The 27,725-nt window shown below is 36.4% G+C and overlaps 1 protein-coding gene across 4 annotated transcripts; it reads left to right on the top strand.

Moving 5' to 3' along the window:
* Window positions 1-117: 117 nt before the first annotated feature.
* Window positions 118-26,962, top strand: LOC125678156 (calpain-15-like). Of its 4 annotated transcripts, none has more exons than XR_007371420.2 (13): window positions 118-213; window positions 8,156-10,119; window positions 13,725-13,933; window positions 15,229-15,412; window positions 16,056-16,200; window positions 16,499-16,568; window positions 16,810-16,935; window positions 17,671-17,832; window positions 18,769-18,930; window positions 19,722-19,909; window positions 20,629-20,783; window positions 21,243-21,575; window positions 23,312-23,448. XR_007371420.2 is itself a non-coding variant. In XM_048916357.2 (13 exons), the coding sequence occupies exons 2-13, from the start codon at window positions 8,194-8,196 to the stop codon at window positions 23,490-23,492; spliced, it is 3,687 nt and encodes a 1,228-aa protein (XP_048772314.2). In that variant the 5' UTR covers window positions 118-213; window positions 8,156-8,193; the 3' UTR covers window positions 23,493-26,962. The 4 variants fall into 4 exon arrangements, 2 of the variants coding, with proteins under 2 accessions (XP_048772314.2, XP_048772315.2); XM_048916357.2 differs by having other exon boundaries at window positions 21,243-21,421; window positions 23,312-26,962; XM_048916358.2 differs by lacking the exon at window positions 118-213 and adding an exon at window positions 5,120-5,253 and having other exon boundaries at window positions 21,243-21,421; window positions 23,312-26,962.
* The last annotated feature ends 763 nt before the right edge of the window (window positions 26,963-27,725 follow it).

Below are 27,725 nucleotides of genomic sequence, written 5' to 3'. Positions count from 1 at the left end.
TTTTCTTCCAAACTCAAAAATAATGGCTTCTAAGTGGTTTCCGGAAATAATCTGTGCATGTTACGAGCATTTCTATTGGATGTCCAAACATTGCCCTGTCAAATGAAAAGCATGAATGGTTTTTATGACCACTTGAAAAGAGAAAATAGACATCTATCGAGGACCTGTATGGAAACTGAAAAGGTGGAACTATAGATCGATATGGTCAAAGATGTAAGTTCGGTTTATTTAAAATTCATCAACACATTCTTTTTAGGACTTTGGAAATGCTACGCTTCGAGATCTTATCTGGGAACCGCATAATTTCCAGTGTACAGCATTAGGTGAAAGAAAATGAAACTGATCCAACAAACGGTTGGTATCAGGGAGTGGAAGGACTACGACTGTGTGAGATAAACGTTGGTAGTGGGAGGTGTGGTTACTCTTTACAAATTCCTTGGGTAATGTTAGATTAATGAAAGAGAGGCTGTAATTATCGTCGACTGACCAGTTTCGGTGACCTTAGTGATAAACCGCGATTTTCTCATTAATGAATAAACAATACACCTACCTAAAGTAATTAAATTCCTTTACTTTCATCCAAAACATTCCAAATTCATTGGTACGTTAATTGAATATATTTTCGTAACAAAAAACATGTCACTTTGTGGTCCTAAAACGGTGACGTCACCTATTTCGGTGACCATTGTTAATATAGGTTTGCCAAAAGTTTGTAAGTGTTAAAACGTATATACAGGAGGAATGTGCAACTAAATGGCATTGAATAAAATAACATAGTGTAGAATGCTAGACGTTTGGTATACTTTATATTAATTTGAAGATTTGCTTGAAAAAGTAATAAAAGGGCTTATTTTTGGGGTGCTCATGTTGATATTTTGCATACTCTCCTTCTAGTAGTTAATTTTCGAAAAAAAAAATTAAAGATGTACTCTATATATGTTTGCAAACACTACAGCGAAATTGATGACGTAATCTACACCCAAAAACGACAACGCGCACACGTAAACAAAAGGTCCCCGATTCTGGTCAGTCACCGAAATAGGGCAGTCGACAATATATATAATATAAATATCTCTACAGACCCCTCGCCTCAGTAAAAGTTATCTTCCTTTCAATGGTATTTTAAGCCAAATTGATTTCAACCAAAATCTTTTAAACTGAAAAATATTTGTTGGAGAATGGTTAACAAATACAAATATCTATTGACACAAACACAATTACATAAACAGGGTTATTTGTTAAAGTATTGAAACAAATTTATATTTATATAAAATCAATGGGGCTCAAATTGAGTGGCAACTTGACTATGTAAACAGGCAAACTTTATTGAAGGTATTTTTTCTCTCTCAAGAGACCTATGGGTCAACATATAAAATGGGATGAGTCTACACTTATATGTATTTGCCAAACGTTACCCAAACAGTTAGTTAAGTCTTATGAATTTAATCAATTGACCCTGCAGAGGGAAATACAGTTGAACTTAGATATCTCAAACACTGATATCTCGAATATCATGGATATGTCGAAGTGATTCAGAAGCCCCAACCACTTATTCTTTAAGTATTTTACTCTCCATATCTTGAAGCCTCTGATATCTTGAAGTTTTTTCTCAGTCCCATCAAGTTGAAGACAACAATGTTTGACTGTTAGTAAATGTTTCTGATGTGCAATTCGAGTTAGGGTATATAAGTTTCATATACTTGTAATGATTCTGTCAGATGCACAACATGACATCGATTACAAATTGTTAACGAAAAGTTGTGCAAACTAGAGAGGCCACAGTGATGAATAGCAACCTCTTTAAAGTTGTATATCCGGATCCTCAAAAGGATGGAAATAAAAATCCCAAGCATTGAAATGCTATAAAATGGGAATTTGGAAAAACTCTAAGATTCAAAACTTGTACCATTTTGACAGGGATGACATTTGGCTCTCTCAGTATCTATTATCATGATTAGGGTTGCAACAGGTACCTGGCGAAATAAATGAAAACTGCAGGTCATGTAGTTTGGGTCGGGTTCAATTCCACTTTTACGTATTTCGGTTTGAGTCAGGTTTTTACAATATAATCATTACATGTGTATTGAAAATCTGTTCAAACAAAATGGCATCAAAATCCTCTAATGTGTCTGTTATTTGATAAATTTTTACATGATGGCATTGAGGACAAAACAATGACAGTATGTAAGATATGTCAGACACATTTAAAATACGCCACAGGATCAACATTGTCAATGACAAAACATTAGAAGTGACAATGTTGTTTCTAGTACCATGGATATCAAGTGTAAACCGGTGTCTGTCGTCTGCAAGTAATTATTGAATAACAGTAACAAAATACAATAAAGGTTTCAATTTTAACTTCTATATTAGATTTTTAAAATAGCTATATATACCAAAACCAAAATACCCAAACCCAAATTAAAAAATCCTGAACCGACCTGACTTGAAAATTTTTGGAACTGTGACAGCTCTAATCATGATGGTGACGTATAAGGACCCAGATTCAGACTTTCAGAGTACATTTTTGAATTAAACAAACGTATCTGAAATAGCCTGAAGTTGAGACAAATTACTTTGCTGTGTACCATTTTCAGATTTAAGATCATTATTTACAATCAGTACAAAATAACAACTTTCCGCAAGCGTCAAAGATATTAGGCTGTAGAAGATGAAAGAAGTCATTTAGATTTTTAATTTTAGATCGGATCATACTGACGGTATATGGATTTTGTACATCTCTTCCAGACAATGAGTTAATTGTGATGTCATACTTTAATTAAAATATCTTAATTGCGATAGTAACAAAATTAGTCAGTTCAAGCATTTGTACGCAGAAGAATAACGAGTTTAAAAGGCATATATATATATAACATTTATTGTATATCAAGTGATAAATGATGAAATAAATTGAACCCGTACAGATTAACAATTTGTTTTTTACATTTTTTAATACACTTTATATATTTCTGGAGATTTTATAGGCAAATAGTAACAATAATTTCAATCCCCTATTTAGTACATATTACATTAATTTTGGAAATAGTTTTAAAGTACATTCACATCAATTCTGCAGTTCTGAAATGAAAACATACTTCTGCAGTTTAAACCTGTATCAGAAAAGACGAGGCTCTTGCACGGCCTGTAATAACCCCTTCATCTTGCACACACAGAAGCCTTTGGATTTTGTTTGAATATGAATATCATTGACATGGTAGCAAGATAGTTATTTTCCAACACAAACTCGAGACCAAGGTTTTTTTTCCCCAATTCTAAAAACATGATAATTTTAAATTTATGTTATTTGTACTTTTAGCTTTAAACCTGACTGACTTTTGTAGAATTGTTAAATCTTTGGGAAGTATATTTTCAAATTAATTTAATAATTGATTAGAAGGGGAAAAGAAAAACAAAACAAAAATAGGCATAACCGTGCTTGTTATTAATGTTCATTGTGTTAAACTTGACCTTTTTGCACTTAAAATTTACTTTTTGATAATATATACACATGAACTTGCTTTGTCCCTATATATCAATCATTACTTTAAAGCCATGCACATGCATGTCTTCTATAACAATTCAAATATGAAAAGTTTATTATGAAGAGATTGAAAATAATGACCTTCTTGAACTTAAAACATGCCAGAATTCATCTTATAGAAATTTATATTTTAAAAGAAGAGTCTTGAAGAATTATCAGTTTTATAAATTACACTGAAGTTGCAAAACTTAAAATGGATCATAAATATGTAGGCATTATCATGATTATAATAGATTAAATAATTTTCAAATTCGAGGCCAAGGAATTAGGTGACAATATGATACATGTAGACTTTTACAGTTCAGTATTGAGAAAGTGTGTACATTGATATAGCATCTTGTGCTTAAAAGCTTGGGATCTAACTTCCGTGGTTGTGTTGGTATGAAGGAATTGTCAATATCTGCCTTATAGGTAACTAACACCAAGTGTTTTTCATACGAATTACCCTATTCAGGCAGTGTCCCCTCACGAAAATTCCCCAAATGGTGTAAAAATTCGTAAGGAGATTAAATGATTGAAGTATCTATAGACAAAGAAAATTTTGGACATTATGTCAGTAACAGAATGTATTCGTCATGTAATCAAGCATTTTTAGAATTTAAGTTGCAATTATCAACAGTTATACATATATGTATGTAATTTTTCAAAACATAGAAGAATTCAACATTGAAAAATTCTTAATATCCAAAACGGCTCATTTTTCCCAAACAACAGGGCATAAGGAAGCTTTAAAAACAATTTGAGTTTATGTTAAATTTTATAAATGGAGAAAACTTCCTATAGTTATATACATGTAAGTGGGAAGCTTGGGGTGCGGTATATCACAATTTTTGAACATCATTGGAAATATACTAGTTCCTGATATTTTAGGAATTTAATAGAATTATTTCAATTGCAATCAGAATATAAGCCAAAAAATTGTATATTAACCCATGCATCCAATACTTTCTTAGGATTTCTAGTCAACTCGTACCCTGACCGACTCGTACCCAGGTCAACTCGTACCTCATAGGTCAACTCGTATCCAAAAGGCAAAAGTCATCTCGTACCCAAGAATCTGCCCATAATGAAATATATGTATGCGCATATAAGTGACATATTGCTTAGGTATGAGTTGTCATCAATTGAAGAGGAGGAGTCAACTCGTAACCAGATTCTTGGGACTTTTACCTTTTGGGTACGAGTTGACCTATTTGGTACGAGTTGACCTGGGTACGAGTCGGTCAGGGTACGAGTTAACTGGACTCCTTTCTTAGTAGCAAGTGTCCTTTCCATTAAAATTGATTTTATTTTTAGTCCGTTAGATGATGAACTGGTAATGGTAGTGATTGATATCTTGTGTGGGTCAATATATCGCAGATGTTGGGGTCCATTTTACTTCTAGCTGGTACAAGACCCCCATTAACCTGCAAGGTTCAAATACAATTATAGTATTTTGTTATATTAATCCATAAATCCACCAAACGGCACAAGGATTTACTACAAGGTGTAGAGTTAATCAGCTTAAATCAAGTACCTTTAAATTTGCCACCTCTAAGCTTCATTGGCCATTGATAGGTGTATATACTACCTCAGAATAGAAAGGGTTCACACTCGACTGGGTAGAACACTCTAAAGAATGACTCACAGAGTCACAAACTCCCGGCCCTGGGTCCCAACAGTCCAGCATTGTGAATGTGAAATTTAGCCAGTGGGGGACTATCAGTTGACAGGTAAATTGTAGCTTATGTCATTGTTTTGCACCTCTGTATAAAGTAGCAGAGCTTACGCATGTCACACCTGAGTGTATGTTGTGATGCATGGTGTATTCAGTAGTGAGGTTAGGTTCAAGCTAATGTTGTCAGTATTCAGAATTGAGTAAAATTGTTCAGCAGAAGTGGGAGGATTTCTTCGGAGTTTGTAAGTAATAAAGTATCCTTTTAAAACTTTTAAAAGTATTTTTTTCGCGGATGACACTGGTGTGAATTTACACAGTGTGTATATTGTACACAGTCATCAGTGTTTGTCAGTGTGTGGGATGAACAAACATTTACTTTTGTTTGAGAAACAAGTAATTGTTTGTTTATGTGCCAGCACTTATTGAAGACATATGAAATGGACATTACAGCAGGGCCTGGAATGCGTATATCAGCCCCTGAAGTTTAGGTCTATAGACTTTACATGTTTTATCATTTCTACATCAAGTAAGCTGAGTCTGCCCTGGGAATTTCCCTTCACACCTGTTGCAGGTAGAGATTTACCTGGATAACATGCCTATGATATGTACATGTCATCAGGCGGTGGAATTTGTTTAGAATTGTTAATAACAATATACGTCTGTGAACTCCCCTCTCTCAGTAGTGTGCTGGTTTTTTCATACTGTCTTAATGGTGATTTTTTTGTGTACAATGAACATGATGAATTATTGAATTAAGTGACATCATTTGTAGTTGGGGCACTATCTCAAGAGACCTATTTTCTGTTTGTTAGATAATAATATATATTTTTAACAACATTTTGTGCAGCTTGGAAGGGCGTGCATTTTTATTTATACGGTATATCTTCTCTCTGCATTTTCTAGATGTTAAGATAATGCCATTTTTAAAACTATCATTGAAAAGAATTTTAGCTGACAGGAAGAATTTTCTTGACATGTCGCTCTATGTTCTAAAGGGGTGAAATTAAAACAAAGCCCACTATCTGTGGGCCATCACAACTTCGTGGCGGTCTATTGATTACCCATTATTTTTCATTACTTATCTGTGTACCAGTGCACCTGACCATTTGTATTTGCCGACTATTGTTCATACACCTGTAAAAATTACCTAGCATTACCTATACCACACACATTACTTAAGTCCCATCCGATAGACTGATTCTCGGTGTCTGCCCAAGGCCCATTTCTCTGTTCTCAGGCTTCAGTAGTTAGCATTGATTAGCTTTGTTATTCTCATATAATTTCTAACCGCAAAAAAATCAGGTAAAGGTAGAAATCATTCAACTTGAATAGAACTTAAACCCCTCACACATCTCAAAATTGTGTGGCATTTGTTAATATATTTAAATTTATACCATAAACCCTTAAAAGAATCTTTTTAATGATTGATTGCGGGCATGGATTAACGTTTTTTCTAAATCCTCACCAGAACAATGGGACACCACTGATCAGGAAAAAAATCTCAGTTATGCGTCCTTATAACAAGCGATGGCCATACACAGCCGGCTACTAATCAGGTGCGATTGTTTTATGTTGAATTGCTGATGGGCTGTACTTGGTGTGAGCTCTATCTGTCTCGTGCAGCTTTCTTTGATGCCGATGACCAATCATTGGTCTATCTGCCCCCCGACTTACTTACCGTCTTCATGCACCGCATGGTTCATGTGGGTTTATTTGGAGATATACAGGTGTAGATTTCGGGGCTTAATTTGTGTCTTCTTAAATCGGTGCAGCATCCTATCGTGGTGGAGGTTGTTGTATTTGACTTTGGCATGTGATATAAAATTTCACTGTTCGTGTGTGAGTGTTTAAGTATTTAGTTATTCTTACGACAATTTTCTGTATCAGGTGGCTTTGTATTGTTTAACATTACACTGAAGGGAAATACATGCCCAGGGACCTGCATTGAGATTTCAATCTAGTATGGTGATACTCCTAGCTTTACAAAGTTTTTGAGAAGTTTGATATAGAGATGAGTTGTTTTAACAAAAGGAATGTGTTGATACCCTGTATGCCTTTTTTGTTTTGGATTAGGCCATCCTTAAAAGTGTCAATTTAAGTAGGTAATATTTGATGTTGGTCCGACTAAAGATATCAGGTTGTTTTTGTGATTGGACCATCCATAGAAAATTGTCAATTTGCTGTGATGCAGCTCATCATTGTAGAAATTACATAATGTAGTAAGTAGGCAGTATTTGATGTTGTTCCAACCACACTTTCGTCATAATCTGCCCATAAACTTGTATACTGCATCTGCCTTACATGTCAAGTCTGAATGCATGTCCCAAGACAATTGACTTTACCATGTACAACTTTCAACACCATCTTTTCAACAACATTGAAAAAAGAAAATTGGTTCAAACCATAACAAAGGAAACTTTATCGAAACAGATCTTACGAGTCAATCTCGGTTCAGAAAATCAATAATTTTTTTAAGGATGGGCCTTTAAAGGACCTTTTGGAATTTATTGGTGATTGGGATCTAAGTTAATAAGTTCCTAATCAGCAGTTCACTGGTAGTTGAAATCAATAATTTATGAAGGGCTGCTGAGGTCTGGATGCTTAGTGAAGTTGCATGTTGTGTACTATAATATATTAATCTCTTGCATTATATACATTTCCAATATTATTGCCTTTGATATCCATTAAGTTTACCAATTGTAATGATAGCCATTTCCTCGTGAATGCGATACAGTCGTGAACAATGCATGTATGAATCTTGATAAGTATTGTACGTCTATTTTAACAACTGGAAATTTCAACAAAAATGAAAGTACAATGCTTCACGCTGGCAGAGTATTCATGAAGTGCTAACATACTTCAGACCTTTTCCAGACTAAATCTGACTGTTTTATATTGTTTGTCATAGATGTACCCCATTTTGAATATGTTGATAAACTTTGAAGTTTCTTTTTCAGAAAGAATCCATTTTAGATGGTGATGGAGTGAAGTAGGAATGCATGAACCAATGGAAGTGGAAGGAGATTGGCCCTGTATCCATTGTACGCTCACAAACAGCAGTCTCACTGACGTCTGTCAGGCGTGTGGGTCACCACGGAAGCCAGCAGGACTCAATATTAACTACACAATAGACAGGAGCAAAGGGGCAATCCCCAAAACAAAGGTCAGAAGATCAAAGCCCTTGACAACGAGACCCTCTCCACTTGGAGGGCCGGGAACCAGTTCACAGCAACCAATTATTGTTGATAGCGAAGAAGCAGAAGATGATGTTTGGAATTGTGGGAATTGTAACATGAAAAACTCCGAGAAGGTGGAGAACTGTATAAGCTGTAACGAGAATAAATTCAAAGAAGTCATAATGATTAATGATGTTGATGAATATGTTGTCAAGTACAACCATTCCAAGACTGATGGAGATGACAAAGGAGATACGAAAGGCTCAGACCAAGACAAGGATAAAACAAAAGCTGTGATTGGTCAAAAGAGTGTAGAGTTCTGGAACTGTCAAAGATGTACATTTAAAAACCTAATTAAGAACAAGAACTGTGAAGTATGTCACAGTCCACAAGAGGTTAAACTACCCACTCTGGATTCTGTGTCGGAGTTTGAAGCAGGGAAAGTGGAATACCCCACCACCAGTAAACGGGGGGAACCAGATGGGATGGAATGTGATGATGAGGTTATAGGAGCCACTGCTAATTCACCACAACCAAAAACCAAACCAGTCGTCAACTCTCCTCGGAAGAAACTTCACCACCCCAGGGCAAAGTCAGACCCAGTGTTCATAGAGGATGGTGGGGAATGGACTTGTTCTGTATGTAGTTTTGCATGTAACCCCAGCTGGAGCCCCAAGTGTACAAAATGTCTGAAGGGTGAGGTTCCAGACAGTGTAGCACGGGCTAATCACAGAGTAAAGGCTCGTGAGGGGAAATTCCCTGCAATCAACAAACAAACCCCTCTCAGGAAAACTCAATCTTCACCCAGAGAATCTCCTGACTCTAGCAAAAAGGATCAGGCACAGAAGAAGGAAAATGGGTTTTGGGTGTGCAGTCGTTGTACGTTCCACAACCCCATCTCAGATCGGTCATGTAAAATGTGTGGGGGTCGTAGATCCACATCTGAGTTAGACGTGAGTAACTATTGGAGCTGTGATAAATGTACTCTGCATAATCCGATAAGTAGTACATCTTGTGCTGCTTGTGGATTTAAAATAGACAGTGTGAATTCTGATCCACTCGAGAACAAAAGGAAGACCCCTGTGCCTAACACTCCTAAATCTACCGGAAAACAGGAGACAGAAAGGAGAGAAGACAGTGCGAAAGACTCACCCAAAAGTGTCACCAAGAAATCAAACAACCTGGAGAACAACAAAATTCAAGAAAAGAATCTGAACAAAACACCAAAGTCATCACTGGAAAAGACGCCCAAGTCATCATTGGAAAAGACACCAAAGTCATCACTGGAAAAGACGCCCAAGTCATCACTCGAAAAGACGCCAAAGTCATCGCTCGAAAAGACGCCCAAATCATCACTGGAAAAGATGCCCAAGTCATCACTCGAGAAAGACAAAACGTCTAAATCATCACTGGAGAAGAATAAGGATAAGGGAAATAAAAGCTTAGAGAAAGAAAAACCAAACAAAAGTGCAGAGAAAGGCAAAAACAAAAGTCTAGAGAAGGAGAAGACCAGCAAGAGTTTGGAAAAAGACAAGCTGTGGTCCTGTTCACAATGTACCTACAGAAATCCACTGAAAATGGCCGACTGTCAGATGTGTGGCAGCAGTAAGTCGCACAGGAAGAACTATGATCCGAACCTTATCACCCTTCAGAGGCAGCCTAGCTCACTGATGGAAGATATTCGGAAAATTGAGGAAAATGAGGCTGTAGAACTCTGGCAACACATCACTTTTTTCTGTAGGCAGGTAGGTGGCAATGCATGGTATTGTTCAGTAGTATATGTGGCAACACATCACTTTTGTAGGCAGTAAGTGGCAACACATCACATTGTTCTGTAGGAAGTAAGTGGCAACATATCACTTGTGGGAACACATTACAATGTTCTGTAGGCAGGTAACAGGCAACACATCAAATTGTTCAGTAGTTTATGTGGCAACACATCCCATTGTTCAGTATTTATTTGGCAACACATCACATTGTTCTGTAGGCAGGTAACATGCAACACCTCAAATTGTTCAGTAGTTTATGTGGCAACACATCACATTTTTCTGTAGGCAGGTAACTGGCAACACACATCACATTGTTCAGTAGAGCATGTAGGAACATATTACCTTGATTTGTAAGCAGGTATACCTTGTTCTTTATATAGTTAAGTGGCAACACATCACCTTGTATTATAGACAGGTAAGTGGCAACACATCACCTTGTATTATAGACAGGTAAATAGCAACACATCATCTTGTATTATAGACAGGTAAATGGCAACACATCATTTTGTATTATAGACAGGTAGATGGCAACACATCATCTTGTATTATAGACAGGTAAATGGCAACACATCACCTTGTATTATAGACAGGTAAGTGGCAACACATCACCTTGTATTATAGGCAGGTAAATGGCAACACATCATCTTGTATTATAGTCAGGTAAGTGGCATCAAATGAACTTGTTCTCGGTGCGGTCCTGAGCCAATTTCTTCAAGGTGTAATGCTTCACTGCTTGTGTCTTGATATTTATGTGGTATCAATATTCTTATTTTAATTATTCAGTTGCAAAATGGCACATGCATTGAAATCAGGGAAAGCTTAAGACGTTAGCATTTTCAAAATTGTCGTAAATCAACATTGTGATTTTAGACAATTTTCACTGAGGCTTTCTTGATTTCCACTAAAAAAAATTCCTTTATTCTTAAACAACACACCCAGTCAAAACATTGCAGTGTAATTCATAAGATTTTAAAAGCTGAGTTTAGTCCTTAACAATTGGTAATATAAGGAAACCACTTTGCTCAGTTAGGTGAATAAGTTGGTAATTACTCTCAATGTCTGAGCGATGATTGCATTATTTCTGCTCCACTGAAAGTTGTGACTGATTTCGTGGGAGTGGAGGCATGGAACAGAAAATTGTCTTAACTTTTTCAAAAGACTAAATGTAACAGAAATGTTGTTGAACTTTTCTGATTGATGTCTGTACAGATCAGGAGAAAAATTAGTAGAAGTTTAGTTTGATTTGTGATGCATTTTATTATTCCAATTAAGTTAAATCTACATGGTGTCTTATTTAAGGGGCCAATTTTTAAAAGTCGTTTACGATAAGTAGTTCACATATCATATAGGTCACGAAATAAATGCCCCCATACCGATACAATCTCTGATGTCCATAAACTGTCATAAATATCTGGCAAACCTTAATTCACATGAAGCAGAAATCCTGTTGGATGGTGTTGTGTAAAATATCCTTGAGAAAGAAAGAAATGAATCACTGCTTTGAATTCAGCATTGCGGGCAGTGTATCACACTCGGGCTTGGTTAAGTGACAGAGCTCCAGTCATTCCTGGGGGTTTTTTTTACCTTTGTGACATTTTCAGTTTGTAAATGAGGGATATTGCCCATCAGCGATCACGAGGTCATCCGGGCTGTCCAGTCCTATTTCACGTCTACAGATGTGAATTATGAATCATTCACATGCATGTTACATAGTTACCAACCATTAAGTCTATAACAGCTGAGTGATGTCAAGCTTTGTAAAGGTACATATTCAAGGAAACACCACTCTCCGTAAAAAAAAAAAAAATGATTTAAGAAAAAGTCCTTTAGAAACTGCCAAAGTTTGCAAAGAACAATTTTTCAAATTTTACATAAAAAGAAAGTTTTCTTGAAACTGAAAAACTGCATTTAAAAAAACTGTCTTCCAGAGACTGACATATATATATTGGGAGTGCACCTCCTTATGGTAAACTGGCAACTGGCACTGCTTAGGCACACACGACAATATCCATCGTATAAATTCATTCCGATGCAAAGTCACGAAATGAACTGAATGTAGTGTTACAGTATAGAGGTCTCTGTATGATTGTTTTCTCACTGTTAGTCATTGTAACTGTATCCTCGGAGAACCTAATGTAGTCAGGGGGCATGTGTGTAGTCATGTAGTCAGGGGGCGTGTGTGTAGTCGTGTAGTTAGGGGGCATGTGTGTAGTCATGTAGTCAGGGGGCGTGTGTGTAGTCATGTAGTCAGGGTGTGTGTGTGTAGTCGTGTAGTCAGGGGGCGTGTGTGTAGTCATGTAGTCAGGGGGCGTGTGTGTAATCGTGTAGTCAGGGGGCGTGTTTGTAGTCAGGGGTCGTGTTTGTAGTCATGTAGTCAGGGGGCGTGTGTGTAGTCGTGTAGTCAGGGGGCGTGTGTGTTTGATTGAATGTTAGAGAGACTGCTACAGGTCACAGCAATAGTAATGGTTTAAATACTGTAGACACTGTTTTCTAAGTGTGCACATGTTTTTAAGAGTCAAACACCCCTCCAGTACCCCACCCCCGGTGAAAGTGTAGTCAATATGGCTGGTTGAAAAATCAATTGGTAAGTTAGTAAAGACAGGAGATGAGTGCTAGTATTTTGTAGATTATTACTGTAAAACTTGTGACCTAATTTTAACGGGGGGGGGGGGGGGGGGGGGGGGGTGTCAAATGTTTGATTGTATTTCAGAAATGCTCTCAGACACAACAAGGGCAGTAAGTATCGTTTGAATGGTTCATTAGAATAGGGTACAGTATTACGCCAAAAAAAGCTAATGTAAATCTGTGATAATAGGGTACAGTATTACACCGAAAAAACCTTAAGGTAAATCTGCCGTAATAGGGTACAGTGTTACACTGGGAAAAAAGCTAAATGTAAATCTGCGATAATAGGGTACAGTACGTATTACACCGAAAAAAGCTAATGTAAATCTGTGATAATAGGGTACAGTATTACACCGAAAAAAGCTAATGTAAATCTGCGATAATAGGGTACAGTATTACTGTAACACTGAAAAAAAGCTCAGGTAAATCTGCAATAATAGGGTACAGTATTACACCGAAAAAACCTTAAGGTAAATCTGCCATAATAGGGTACAGTGTTACACTGGGAAAAAAACCTAATGTAAATCTGCGATAATAGGGTACAGTATTACTCCAAAAAAAAGCTAATGTAAATCTGTGATAATAGGGTACAGTATTACACCGAAAAAACCTAAGGTAAATCTGCGATAATAGGGTACAGTATTACTGTAACACTGAAAAAAAGCTCAGGTAAATCTGCAATAATAGGGTACAGTATTACACTGAAAAAATGCTAAGCTAAGTCTGCGAGCAAATATATTTATTTTGGATGACATGATTTTTGTTCTCTCCTGGTGTTGCATGGCAGTATGAGTTCGTGTGTTTTATATTCTGTGTATGTGTATCCGGACATTTTAAGCGTGTTATATATGCTTTATGCCTGTCTTTTGTACTTTGTAGTTGGTTCAAGAGCTTTTAGCTCGCGTTCCTTGTGTACTGTAATATAATCAGACTATAAATAAATTTTACTTACTTAGCACAACGACCACTTTGTCGACGATTCGTTTCCTCCCACTCCTAAGTCCCTGTATCTCTGTGAGGACCAGCCCTTCACCAAGTCTGCCATCCAATGGCTGAGACCGACGGAGATTGCCGTGTCTCGTCGTGGTGACGAGAAGGTTAAGTGGGAGGTGTGTCGCACACCGCTCCCGGACGACATCTCACAGGGACTTCTGGGTAACTGCTGGTGGGTAATAAACTTATAAGATTCACTCCTTGTTGTGGCTAACTCAAAAACCCAAAATTGTTTCAGTTCCAAATCAACACTTAATTTTGTATAATGGATGAGCTTAGCTGCACTTGGTTATAATATATCCAGTCCTTCTATAATTACCAATTCAGAATATGTCGGTAATTGTTATTTTCATTAGGGACGTAGGATACCCCAAAAATCTGATGTGAGGCAATTTGTGAATTATGTTTAGATATTGCTGAAAACAATTACCACAAAATTTTCCCATGGAACTACCTAAATTTTTGCATTATTCACAAATCTTTCCTTGAAAATTCAATGGAAAAACATTACCCAAAAATTGAAATCCTTCAAATATTATCTTTTTATGCATGTCAATTAATGACCGATTTAAATTGTTGTTTCATCAAATAATAGAAATTCCCAAGTAAATACAGCAGAACCCTACTTCATGTGATGCGTCCAAAATCTGGGGTACTAAAGATTCCTAAAAATAGGCAAGGAATTATCATGTAATTTTGTGAGTGGCATCAATAACAAAACAAAATTACTTACTTTTATTTTTATATTGGTAAAATACATGCAAAAGCTCTTGATTAACGGACCGTTCACGAATTCATGTGCTCGCGATTTGACGTCTTCGTGTCATTTCACGATATTAAGTACTTGCGTAAAATAAGAAATCTTCAGTATCCAATGAGTAATGACCTTGAACTTGTGCATTCATTTTACACTGTGTATTAGTAATTTGTCTTTTAAATGTATTGTCTAAGTTTTACTCGTCTCAGTTACACCATGTGAATTTTAGCACGGACTTACTATTAAGCATTATTGATTATAATTTTAAAGTGTTAAAATTTATTTGCATTGTATATAAAAAAAAATTAAGCAATACCCATTGATGCATACCAATAAGGATTATTATGATTATAAACAGTAAATTTGTTGGGGTTTTTTTTGGGGGGGGGGGGGTAATTTAATAGATTTGGTATATATGAAAAAGTGTAGTATTTCCAAATTTCTCCAGAAAATTTGTATTTGTCAATCAATAGAATGCGACAGCAGTTGGTGTTTTATTTTTTTTATTTTGGCATTCAGTAATATAGTTTGTATGGTGATGTCACACTTCAATATCTAAAGTTCATAATTAGATTAAGATTTTTTTAAATAAATTTTTCAGATAATGTAACTATACACATTTATATTATGCCCTTCCGTCTAAGGGAAGAGCTTTTCATATTTTTACAAATAATCAGTTTCATCTGAGAGATTCTCAATCTTACTTCCAGGTTCCTAAGTGCTTTAGCCGTGTTGGCTGAACGTCCAGAACTTGTGGAGAACATCATCTTGACCAAAAATTACTGTCCCCAGGGGGCGTATCAGGTCCGCCTGTGTAAGGACGGGCGATGGGAGATCATTCTGATCGATGACCTCTTACCCTGCGACAATCACAAACGTCTTGTCTTCTCACAGGTGGGAACTAGTTCACTATAACACTGTCTTTACACTGCGAACTTATTATACCCCCTGCAAAGGAATCACTTTGTCTGTCCGTAAACATAATTTGTCTAGAGTATATTTTTAACACAGATGAACAGATCTAATTTAAATTTTTTGTATATTTTATATGAATAATGAAGTGCATCTGGTATTTTGATAGAAATTGTTTAACATTTTTAGAAGTTTTTTTTTCATTTACCATGGGAGGGGGGTATGTTATTGTTCAGAGTATATCTTAAAAGCCATTTATTGTTCCATGGATACAAATTTACTGTTTCCCACCATCCAATATATATCCTTTAGAGCAGCTGTAGTTTTTTTGGTATTTTCATACATGAGATTTATGATCAACACTAAGATATAACATAAAATGCTACTATTAAACTCTAATGATGCTGATTAGTCCAGTCACTACAATAACAGTGGATAATCCAGTCTTAAAATGACACTAGAAGTCAAAATCAATCCTCTTGAAATTTGTCACAAATGAATGGGTAGCGTAAAGATTCGTTAATACATTTTGTTTTAACATTAATAGTGGGAGATGGTAAATGGGTAAGTGAAAGTATATGGGATGAGTACTGTAAATTTGATTAGCTTTCACATTTCTTTGTAGGCCAAGAGAAGACAACTGTGGGTGCCTTTGATTGAGAAAGCTATGGCTAAGCTTCATGGCAGCTATGAGAGTTTGGTGGCGGGGAAGTGTATCGAGGGCCTATCCACCTTAACAGGTGCCCCCTGTGACAACATAGAATTACAGCGTGAGTCTCTCATAGGAAAAAGAAAGCATTTTGTATTACTACTGGGTGTCTGTAAGAAGAAATGGGATGTTTTTATTAGGTGTCTGGGTTTGTTAATGGAGAGATAGCATTCATTTTGTCATGTTTGTGGAGAACTTGAATTTGGTGGGGGTTTTTCCAGTTCATAAAACCAATGAAAATTATGTCTCAGAATGCTGTTTCACCGAACTATGAGAAATCCTATGTCTAGATTATATTTTATGTTTTCTAAACTTAGAACTTTGTTGTCTGAGTATTCAATTAAAGCTTTTTATTTCAGCTGGACCCCAGAAACAAGAAATTGACCCCAATTTAATCTGGGCCAAACTAATCAGCTGTAGGGAATCAGGGTAAGCTTTTTCTGTGTCACCTCTTAGAAAACTAAACAATTTCTCCCATCAGCGAGGGAGTTTGTGTAGAGCTATGGGTGTTCTTCATTGTACTTATCAAGGACCTGAGACTCGTGTTTTAATACATCAAGTGAAACATATATATATAGATTTCAAGAAAGGCTTATGATACCACCCCCACGTTTATAAATAGATTTCTACAGTGGACTTCTTGTTTTTATTACAATACATCTATTTATAGATTTCTGATGGGGGCGTCGTGTGGAGGAGGCAACATGAAAACGGAGGACAAAGTGTATGAAGAGAAAGGCCTGAGACCCCGACACGCCTACTCTATTTTGGATGTCAAAGACATAGACGGAAATAGGTATTAAACCATAAGATCTTCCTATGAGCAATGCGTATATCAATGTTGCATTCACTTTTGGAACATATATTTCCTGGAATACTATGTTTTATTGAGTTTTTCTGTTGTTAAATCAGGCAGTCTTTGCAGGCATTGTCTGTAATCTGTAATGTACGTGTAGTGTGATATCGTGTGTGTATTTTATGTATATATTTTATATTATGTTATCTATTTTTCTATTCTCTCATTTATCTGTTTGTGAATATGTTTTATACAGGACCACAATGTAAACTAGTCATTTGTACTAATTGTGCTATCCTGTCTAAATAAAAGAATTTATTATTATTACATGACATGGATGATGCTATTGCCCTTAATTACAAGGTGTTTCAACAAATAGTAATGATTTTACCCAGTTAAGAATGTATTCACAATTATTAGAAATAAAATTCGGGATTTCTCTGCACATACGTGCAAACCTCCGTTTAGTGACAGGAGTTATCTGCTCTTGATATTGGTTTATATAGCTTATTTTACTAGAAATGAAATTTTAAAACATTATATTAGTTTTTGATTCTAAATTGGAATTTAGAGGGCTGATGAATTCAATGTGCAACTCTCTGTCTAAATTTCCATTGTCTCTTAATCTCATTTACAATTTCTGCTTACCAACTCAAAGGCATACATGTGCAGCAAAATATACTAAATCTCATTTATCTGTTAAAAATACGAAGTTGGTCACATTGTTATTTTTAGGTTGTTGAGATTACGCAATCCCTGGGGTCGATTCTCATGGAATGGGGACTGGAGTGATGACTCAACAAAATGGGCCAACATCAGTCATACCGCAAAGCAGGACCTCATGTTATTCGGTCACATGTCGGGGGTCTTCTGGATATCACTGGAAGATGTTCTCAAGTAAGGCAATATAACAATCTAGTACATCACATCACTGGAAGATGTTCTCAAGTAAGGCAATATAACAATCTAGTACACACATCACTGGAAAATGTTCTCAAGTAAGGCAATATAACAATCTAGTACATCACATCACTGGAAGAAGTTCTCAAGTAAGGCAATATAACAATCTAGTCGAGTACATCACATCACTGGAAGAAGTTCTCAAGTAAGGCAATATAACAATCTAGTCGAGTACATCACATCACTGGAAGAAGTTCTCAAGTAAATAATTTGTCTAAAGTATCTTTAACACTGATGAACAGATTTTATTAAAACTTTATGTATATCTTATATGAATAATGAAGTTATGCACCTGTTAAATTGATTGACAGTTTTTAACATTGAAGGAAGTTATGGATATTTTTACCATTTTGAGGGGAGGGTTGTATGTTGTCATTGTCCAGAGGATATCTTAAAAATGATTTATTCTTCAGTGAGTGCAAATTCACTATTTCCCACCACCCAGTGTGCCCTGCGGGGGGCATAGGTCCTGTTAGGACAGTTCTAGTTCACACAGTAGCTATAAACTAGATGTTGATTTAACGAGAATCTCTACAAGAAGTATTTCCAAGTGAGCCAACCTAAACCACTTGAATAAAATCACAATAACAAATATATAATTAGTGAGATAGTAGAACTTGTGAATCTTGCATGTAAATGAAAATTAGTTTATGACCTCAGTTATTTTATTTGTCTATCACTATGTGATTCTTGATTTTTCCTGAAGGTCACAATATATAATATTCCAATTTAAATTTTTTTTATTAGGTTCTTTGTGATGTTTAAACTTTAAGAGGACTAGTGACCTTTGATGTGTTTATTTTTTTATAGGTACTTCGTGATGTTTAAACTTTAAGATGACTGGTAACCTTTGATGTGTTTATTTTTTATTAGGTACTTTGACAGTGTGGACATCTGTAAGGTGCGTCCTGATTGGAGGGAGACACGAATGGAGGGAACATTCCCAGCCAATGCCAGAGAAGTTTTCAAGATGGTCAAACTAACAGTATTCTACACGACGGAGGTGGAAGTGGGCGTATTCCAAGAAGGGGTCAGGTAGGAGGCCTAATTCAGTTTCAAAAGGGGTCAGGTAGGAGGCCTAATTCAGTTTCAAAAGGGGTCAGGTAGGAGGCCTAATTCAGTTTCAAAAGGGGTCAGGTAGGAGGCCTAATTCAGTTTCAAAAGGGGTCAGTATTGCTGGTACTATTGAACTTTATCATTAGTGAAAACGAAGACAGATTTAAGATTTTTCAAGTTTCTAGATATCGATTCTGTCCAATATCTAGATGTGAGCTCTGTCCAGTTTCTATATATCAATTTTATTTAGTTTCTAGACATTACTGATGTTTGATTTTTAGATGTGAGTATTGTCCAGTTTCTAGATGTTGGTTATGTCCAGTTTCTGGACATGAATCTTGTCCAGTTTCTAAATATTTGTTTTGTTTAGTGTGTAGACATGAGTTTTGTCCAGATTGTAGCAGTTTGATTGCTTGATTGAGTATTTTTTAACGTCCCTTTCGAAAATCTTTCACTCATGTGGAGACTTAAAAAAAGATGCAGTTTGAGTAGAAAGCAATTGGGGGGGGGATCAAAACCCCTGATAATTTCAAATGCACAGTCAACCTACTGAGCTACACAGGCAAATAGATTTAGAAGGAATAGACCTGTATCGCTGATATATTTCTATTCAAGTTTCAAAAGCAAGTCAGCCATTTTGACGATGTATTAAGCTAACGTTACCAGTGCAGAGATGAGGATTTCCCATCTCCTTGTGAGGAACTGAGTAAATTTTCCCCCAATATTTATTCCACATCACTGAAATTCACATTTATATACTTTATGAACAGGAGCAATGACAAGAACCCGGCTGACCTTTGTGTACTGATTCTCCGGGATTCCCCTAATGGTGTCCAGGCCTTCGGACCTCTGGTGGCGTGTAGTAACCGACAGATCAAAAGTTTTGTGGGGTGTAACACAATGCTGGAGCCGGGGGAGTACGTGGTGCTGCCCCTGGCCTTTAACATCTGGACCCTGTGTATGTAGTCAGTGGTGCAGTAGTGTCACTAATACCTAAAGATTTGACCTCAAAATTAACTAGGTGAAGGAAGTGAGAAATGAGGGTGTAGTGTTGTTCATTTTTGTAAAATGATGTCACATAAAACAGTAATGACTAATATCAGGGACTGGCTGTCGGTAGCCTTGTCATAATGTAAAAGCTTATCACATTTTCTTCTCGGATATATTCCTTTTGTCTTTTTAAATACACTTATATTCGACCAGTTTGTCATGATAGATAAAGTAAAAAAAAATGGTAACTGCATATTAGAGACACTTGCTACAAACAAATTTTTCTATCTGCTTTTGAAGAATTTTTGACAAAATTTGGGGAATGTTTGAAAATTGCCTTTCTTTGGAGTATTTATGAATACTTGTCTACCAACATTATGTTCTTAGGCAGTATTTCAATCAGTGTGTAAAAAGAGTTCAAGTGATTACAGAGTGTCTCTATACGGGAAAGCTCTGAAAACAGCTTCCCAGTAAACACTAATGATGTGGTCATCTTGGCTTAATTCAGTTTGTAATGTTGCTATTTTTATATGCTTTTACATGTTTATTCACATTTTTAACATAAATTTTGAAAACAGAAATTCGATTTGTTACTCGCAAGTGTCCTTAAATAAGGGGAGATTATGGCTACCATTTCTTACATTTAAAAGGCGGTACATGTACAGTGTATGACTGTCTTCATTTCAGCCACGAAGCCCTCCGAGCGATACAGCTATGTGTTGTCGGTCCACAGTTCCAAGGCTGTAATGGTAGAGGAGATTGAAACCCGCACTCAGAAATACGAATACACGCTGGCCGATGCAGTCATTCAACTGGCTCTGGCCAAGGGGAAATGTGAGGGGGTATGTATTCTGTATAAAACAGCAAATTTAAATCCAACACATAGAACAGCAGAATTTTCACTGTGAGGGCAATGCTATGTGTAGAACAGCAGGGAAATAGATATAGAAAATAAGCTTGTAGTCTGCTGATAGTAATAAGACCAGATGAGAAGGGGGGGGGGGGGGGATGTTTCCCTACATAATTACAGATTAGTGCATTGAAGTCGGCAGCTAATGTAAAGGAGAAGGGTGCATCTGAACATGGTCTGGCATTTTGTTGCCTATTGTCCACTTCAGGAAACATACTATACCTTCATCTAGTCTAGTCTTTAGTTTTGGATTTTAATTGATTATAGATTATGTCTACAAAATATATCTTTTGTACATTTTTTTTAGAAATTGAATATTGTTCTTCATCTCTTGCAACTGGCAATGCCAATAAAGTGAGTTGAATTGAAATTTATTTCTATTTATTTTTAGGTGCGTGAAACTGTGTCTGTGTATTCACTCATGCATGGATGGTCTGGTGGCCTGTTTGTGGTGGAGAATCGGTGCACGGAACGGAGCCTCCATATGAAGTGTGACTGTGTAGACAGTGCTAACGTGGTGTCTACTCGTGGCAGCCTGATTACGCTGGACTCTGTACCACCACTACACAGGTATAAATAGACAATGTTAATGTGGTGTCTACTCGTGGCAGCCTGATTACGCTGGACTCTGTACCACCACTACACAGGTATAAATAGACAATGTTAATGTGGTGTCTACTCGTGGCAGCCTGATTACGCTGGACTCTGTACCACCACTACACAGGTATAAATAGACAGTTCTAATGTGGTGTCTACTCGTGGCAGCCTTTCACCACTACACTGGTATATATGGACAATACTAATGTGGTGTCTACTCGTGGCAGCCTGTGTATGCTGGACTCTGTTTCAACATTGATTGCATTGTACTTGTATTAGTTTTCCTATTAATCCTTGATGTTTTAATTAGGGCTATTCCAGAAATAAATACATGGGGGGGGTCGGGAGGCACCTTTTGTATATACCAAGCACCCATAAAAAAAAAAAAAAAAATTACCCCATGACCCATCAAATTAATAAACTCATTTTACAATGACCCATCTAATAAAAAAAAAAAAACTAACCAGACCCACCACAAAAATATTTTTAAAAATGAAAACGGTACAAATCTCGCGAGGTTTTCGGGACAAACATTCTAGTCGGTAATGCCTGTGCAACATTGTATCACAATAGTTCTGAAGAAACGATGTCACATCAACAATCAAAGGCATCTATGGCGGGAATGTTGGAAAGATTGGGAGTCCAAACAATGCTATTATCATGAAATGGGTATGGATATGTTTTTCCACGAATCGTTCGTCTTCTAATGGAGCCCGCGCCCGGAGGCCTCTATCACCATCACACCGACTGATAAATATAACGCATCGGTACCCTCGTATAAATCAACCAAGGTTTGCCTATTTTTATTAGAAAACGGAATACCTATTGGTTTCAAAATATTCCCAAAATCGATGCACTGTAAACTGTAATAATCTACAGAACAGAGTTTGCCGCCATCACGTCCCAAGGGACCCTACTAAACGCGCCTCTAATTTGAAGAGTGCTGTAATGGAAAGTTATGCGCTGCAAAGAGCGACAACTCGAATAGTTCTATGTTACTTCCGATTTCCGATTTCGAAAGCAGCATTTCGAAAGCACGTTTTCAATTTTCCCTCCGACGTTTTGTAACCAACACGACAAGAGCAACAATAAAAACATTCTGAAAACTCAACACCCACGTGGCACAAAATAAAACAATAGAAACTACCCACTACCCATAATAAATATTTTTTTAACAGTCCAACCACGGACCAATTAAAATATGAAAAAATACAACCACCCACACAAAAAAATATCGTTTGCCCCCCTCTCCCCCCCCCCCCCCCCCCCCCCCCCCCCCCCCCATTTGATCATTTCTGGAACAGCCCTTAACAGAGGTAAGTTTTAATTACTGAAAACAAATTCAAACTGTACGTTACTTATTTAGTGTATTTGTCACACTCGGGTTTGATCCCATGTATGACGTAATTAGGATTTAATTCGGTTTTGATGATGGATAGAAAGAGATGCCTTTATCTAAGTTCAACCATAAGTTAGTACTCTGCTTCTAATGACACTAAGTAAAGAATCCCACTGAAACAAGTAGTATTTCATGGAAAATGGCTAAATAAAATAAAATCCTTTGATTTGCTCACACAATCTGAACCTTCAATGCTCTTGTCAATGACTCAGTCTCATTGTGTTGTTTTTTATTGACAGACAGGTGATTATGGTGTTAATCTCATTATGTTGTTTTTGATTGACAGGTGATCATGGTGTTAATCTCATTGTGTTGTTTTTGATTGACAGACAGGTTATTATGTGTTAATCTCATTGTGTTGTTTTTGATTGACAGGTGATCATGGTGTTAATCTCATTGTGTTGTTTTTGATTGACAGACAGGTTATTATGTGTTAATCTCATTGTGTTGTTTTTGATTGACAGACAAGTGATTATGGTGTTGACACAGTTAGAAAGGAGTGCCTCGTACCACCTGTCTCGGCGCTTGGTTCACCGCATGCACTGGTCACAAACGGGTCTGGCCGACTGGGCCACCGCAGGAGTCAACCACGATCCACCACTGACGCTGCACGTAATGGGACTCCACGCACCTCGGCCATTGTAGAGAACGTTTACCACCAATCACTGCAGGAAGTCGCCACAATTCGCTATTGAAAGACTTAAAAGGTTGTTATGATGCTACAGGTATTGCACGTATGGAACACACAACATGAACAGACAATTTGTTGCCAAGTTTTGAGAATTGGTGGTAGACCGCTACGAGAATCGTTTCAATAGATGGGATTAGAGAAGTTTCTTCAGAACACGAGGATTAGGAGCATTAAAGGGGAGGAGTAAACGGAAAATGACCAGAGTTTATTGCTACAGCTGCACTCAAAAGATAATCCCTTTGTTTTCCATGAAACCTTATTCCACAGAAATTTACAGAGATGTACAAAGTATCACTGTATGAAGTGTGTCAGTCTGGCACGATTTTAAACTATTGCAATGTGCGAGATCGTGTAGTACGGGTTTTTATACGCCCATCTTAAGACAGGACGTATTATGGTATGGCGTTCATGTCCGTCCGTCTGTCTGTCTGTCCGTCCGTCTGTTAGCTTTTTCGTGTCCGACCCGTAACTTAAATACTACAAGGCCTAGAATCATCAAACTTTGTCTGTAGATACATCTTGGGTAAGAGGTGTGTCACACATTAAAACCAGTCACTGTGACTTTTCATTAAGAAGATATCCGTCTGTCCGTCCGTCTGTTAGCTTTTTCGTGTCCGACCCGTAACTTAAATACTACAAGGCCTAGAATCATCAAACTTTGTCTGTAGATACATCTTGGGTAGAAGATGTGTCACACATTAAAACCAGGTCACTGTGACTTTTCATTAAGAAGATATGGCCATATATGGCAAAAACTTGTCCGGCTCATAACTTGAAAACTATTAGACCTAGAATCACCAAAATTGGTCAACTAATGCATCTTAGGTAGAAGGTGTGTCGCATCCTACTTTAAGGTCACTGTGACATTTAATTAAGGTGATATAAAAAAAAATGTTTTAATGGGTACAATCTATACTGTTAACAATATGTGACGGGCGTATCATGTGCCGTGGCGGTGCACTTTATTATAGTTACTGTGATGTATGGAACAGGATGAAATGAAAAATGAAGACCCTGGCCCTAATCTCAAATTCCAATTGCCTGTGGGCATCTTGTTTAAGAAGTTAAGTTTTCTAAAACATTTACAGGTTATTTTTATGTTTATTTTGTTACTAATAGTGTAACTGGTTTATGTATATATTGAACAAATCATCACAGTGCATGATGTTACCATTAATCAAATAGAGTATTTCAGATCATACAGCTATGGTCATAGAGACCATGCACATTTAAGGAATTCTAAAATCAATGGGGCCTATCCATTCTCTGTGTGTGACAGCCATCTATTTCGTTGCCAGATTTAAAGATTTATTTTTATGACCAACAATAGGTTGTTTGTTGTACTATACTATTGATGCGACATTGTCGTTCAGCATTTCCTCTTTAAATTCCAGTATTTCATCCCAAAGCATTATCAATGGTTGTGAATGCTATGTGCTTTTGTATATTTTATTTTTGTATCAGCACGTGTACAGTTTCATTTTATACTTTTACATGAGCGAGTAGTTTTCTAACCTTTATTATGTGTACATGTGAATTATTTTATCTGCGATAACACAAGTAGAGTGGTATTCATTTTACACAAAACTTGAGTCAAGAAGTGCCGAAGCACACCAAGTTGTTTTTTTTTTTTTTCATTGTAGAAATAATTTGTTATTATTAAAAACTACATTGTTATGTAATATGCAGTAATTTATTTTATGCATTTTCATCATATGAGCCGTGTGTTTGGTGATTTTCGACCAATCACTGAAGATTCGTTAGACATGCACATCAATATTTGTTATGAATAAGCTTTGTCGGTGTTAAAACAACACTTCTATGGATACCTACTGTCCGTAATGATGATAAAAGACTGGAAATTTTGACTGAATTTGGAAGTCAGGAAAAAAAATTGTTAACTAAACGCATCTTTATCATAGATTATGAGTTTAGTAAAATATTTAATTTTGCATTATACAGTTTAGTAAAACTTTGTTGGAAAAAAGGATGATGCTAAACTGTGTGATAGGATATAAGTGCATTACATTGCATTATTAGATGTCAGCTGTTTATTAATTGTGTTTAAGTCGTTGACATGTATAGCTGTACGATGAAATAAGTTATTGTAAATATTTTTCCTTTGCTCAAGAGCATGACTTGGTGCAATGCCTTACAAACTCTTGATTGTAAACCAATTTCTGCACTTTGAGCCTTTAAGAGTTGGATTCACTTTTTTTGTAAATACATGTATGTACAACATTGAGACATCAGGGATTGAATATAGAACCAAAAAATTGTCAGTGGCAGGTTGTAGGATATATTTGATTGAATCAATATTTTGACGTGGCATTTATGTTGATTGATGACTATAGATAGTACCACAACTTAACTACCTCTGATCCAGGTGTAAACTGAAACTAACGATGCTAGTGACCATCTCGTAAATAATCTCGTAAGTATGTCACTGAAGGAAGCCTATGTGGCTTTGATGTATCTACTGGACATTGGTCACTGGTCATTCATTGTGTATTGGACTGGACATAGGTCCCTGACCATTGAGTACTGGACATAGGTCCCCGACCATTGACTACTGGACATAGGTCCCTGACCATTGACTACTGGACATAGGTCCCTGGCCATTGACTACTGGACACTTTGCATGAGTAGACAGTACAGGTACCACATGAAAGTCCAATATTTGATACAACAGTTATTCAACAATTGGAAACAAATAGTGATTTCACAAAAAAATGAAAAATATCAAGTGTGAAGTGCTAAATACAAAATTCTGTCTACATGATAAAGACGTATCGTTTGTCTTTAAGAAATGTTCTACAGTAAATCCTCCCATGAAATGGTTTTGAAGTGTTTTCCTGTACAGTCAAACTTACTTATTATATAAATTCATTAAAGCAAATATTTGGCTATAATGAAGTAACTTGGATACAGATTGATTTTAAACAGTTGGCCATAGCAGGTTCATTGCTTAGATAGCTCATGACAGACACTTTTTGATACATGTCATTTGATGATATTCATCAATTGTTGAATTTTTTTTTTATTTTTGCAACATGGAGAGCCATAGTATAATAATATATACCTGATATGATCTCAGTTTGAGTGTTAGAAACATTTTAATAATATGCAGGTGATAATTAATTCTCATTTTGTTTAATATTAATAATTTTCTTTTGCTATTTCAATTTTTTGAGACAAAGAAATCTCCAAAAAGAGATTCTGTATTTCTTTTTACCAGGCATGTTTTCATTTTGATTATAAGATAGTGCTACTTTCGTTTTGATTGTATGGTAGTGCTACTTTTGTTTTTGATTGTAGGGTAGTCCTGTTTTCCTCCCAGTAATGAACATGGGTTGTGTTTTAGAGATGTTCTTTGTGCAATATGTGATAATTCTAAAGATTTTAATAAAATATCAACATTCTCCTTTAAGTTTGATTTAGTATTTTATGTCCATTACCGCCACTAGAAACTGATTGTAACTGGAAACTTACCATTTACAGAAGCGCAATACCATTGAAAGAAAATGGCCACTACTAAGAACTGCCTATAGGAACTAACCATTACTATAAACAAACTGCCTACAGGAACTGAACACCACTATAAACAGTATAGGAACTGACCACCACTATAAACAAACTGTCTACAGGAACTGATCAGCACTATAAACAAACTGTCTATAGGAACTGACCATTACTATAAACAGTATAGGAACTGACCACCACTATAAACAAACTGTCTATAGGAACTGACCATCACTATAAACAAACTGTCTATAGGAACTGACCATCACTATAAACAATCTGTCTATAGGAACTGATCAGCACTATAAACAAACTGCCTACAGGAACTGAACACCACTATAAACAGTCTACAGGAACTGATCAGCACTATAAACAAACTGTCTATAGGACCTGACCACTACTATAAACAAACTGTCTATAGGAACTGACCACTGCTATAAACAAACTGTCTATAGGAACTGACCATCACTATAAACAACTGTCTATAGGAACTGACCATTACTATAAACAAACTGTCTATAGGAACTGACCATCACTATAAACAACTGTCTATAGGAACTGACCATTACTATAAACAAACTGTCTATAGGAACTGACAACCACTATAAACAAACTGTCTATAGGAATTGACCATCACTATAAACAAACAGTCTATAGGAACTGAC

This window comes from Ostrea edulis, chromosome 2, assembly GCF_947568905.1.
Source record: "Ostrea edulis chromosome 2, xbOstEdul1.1, whole genome shotgun sequence".
Lineage (NCBI taxonomy): Eukaryota > Metazoa > Mollusca > Bivalvia > Ostreida > Ostreidae > Ostrea > Ostrea edulis.
The sequence above is the reverse complement of the archived record's forward strand: the minus strand, read 5'-3'. Positions and strand labels throughout refer to the sequence as shown.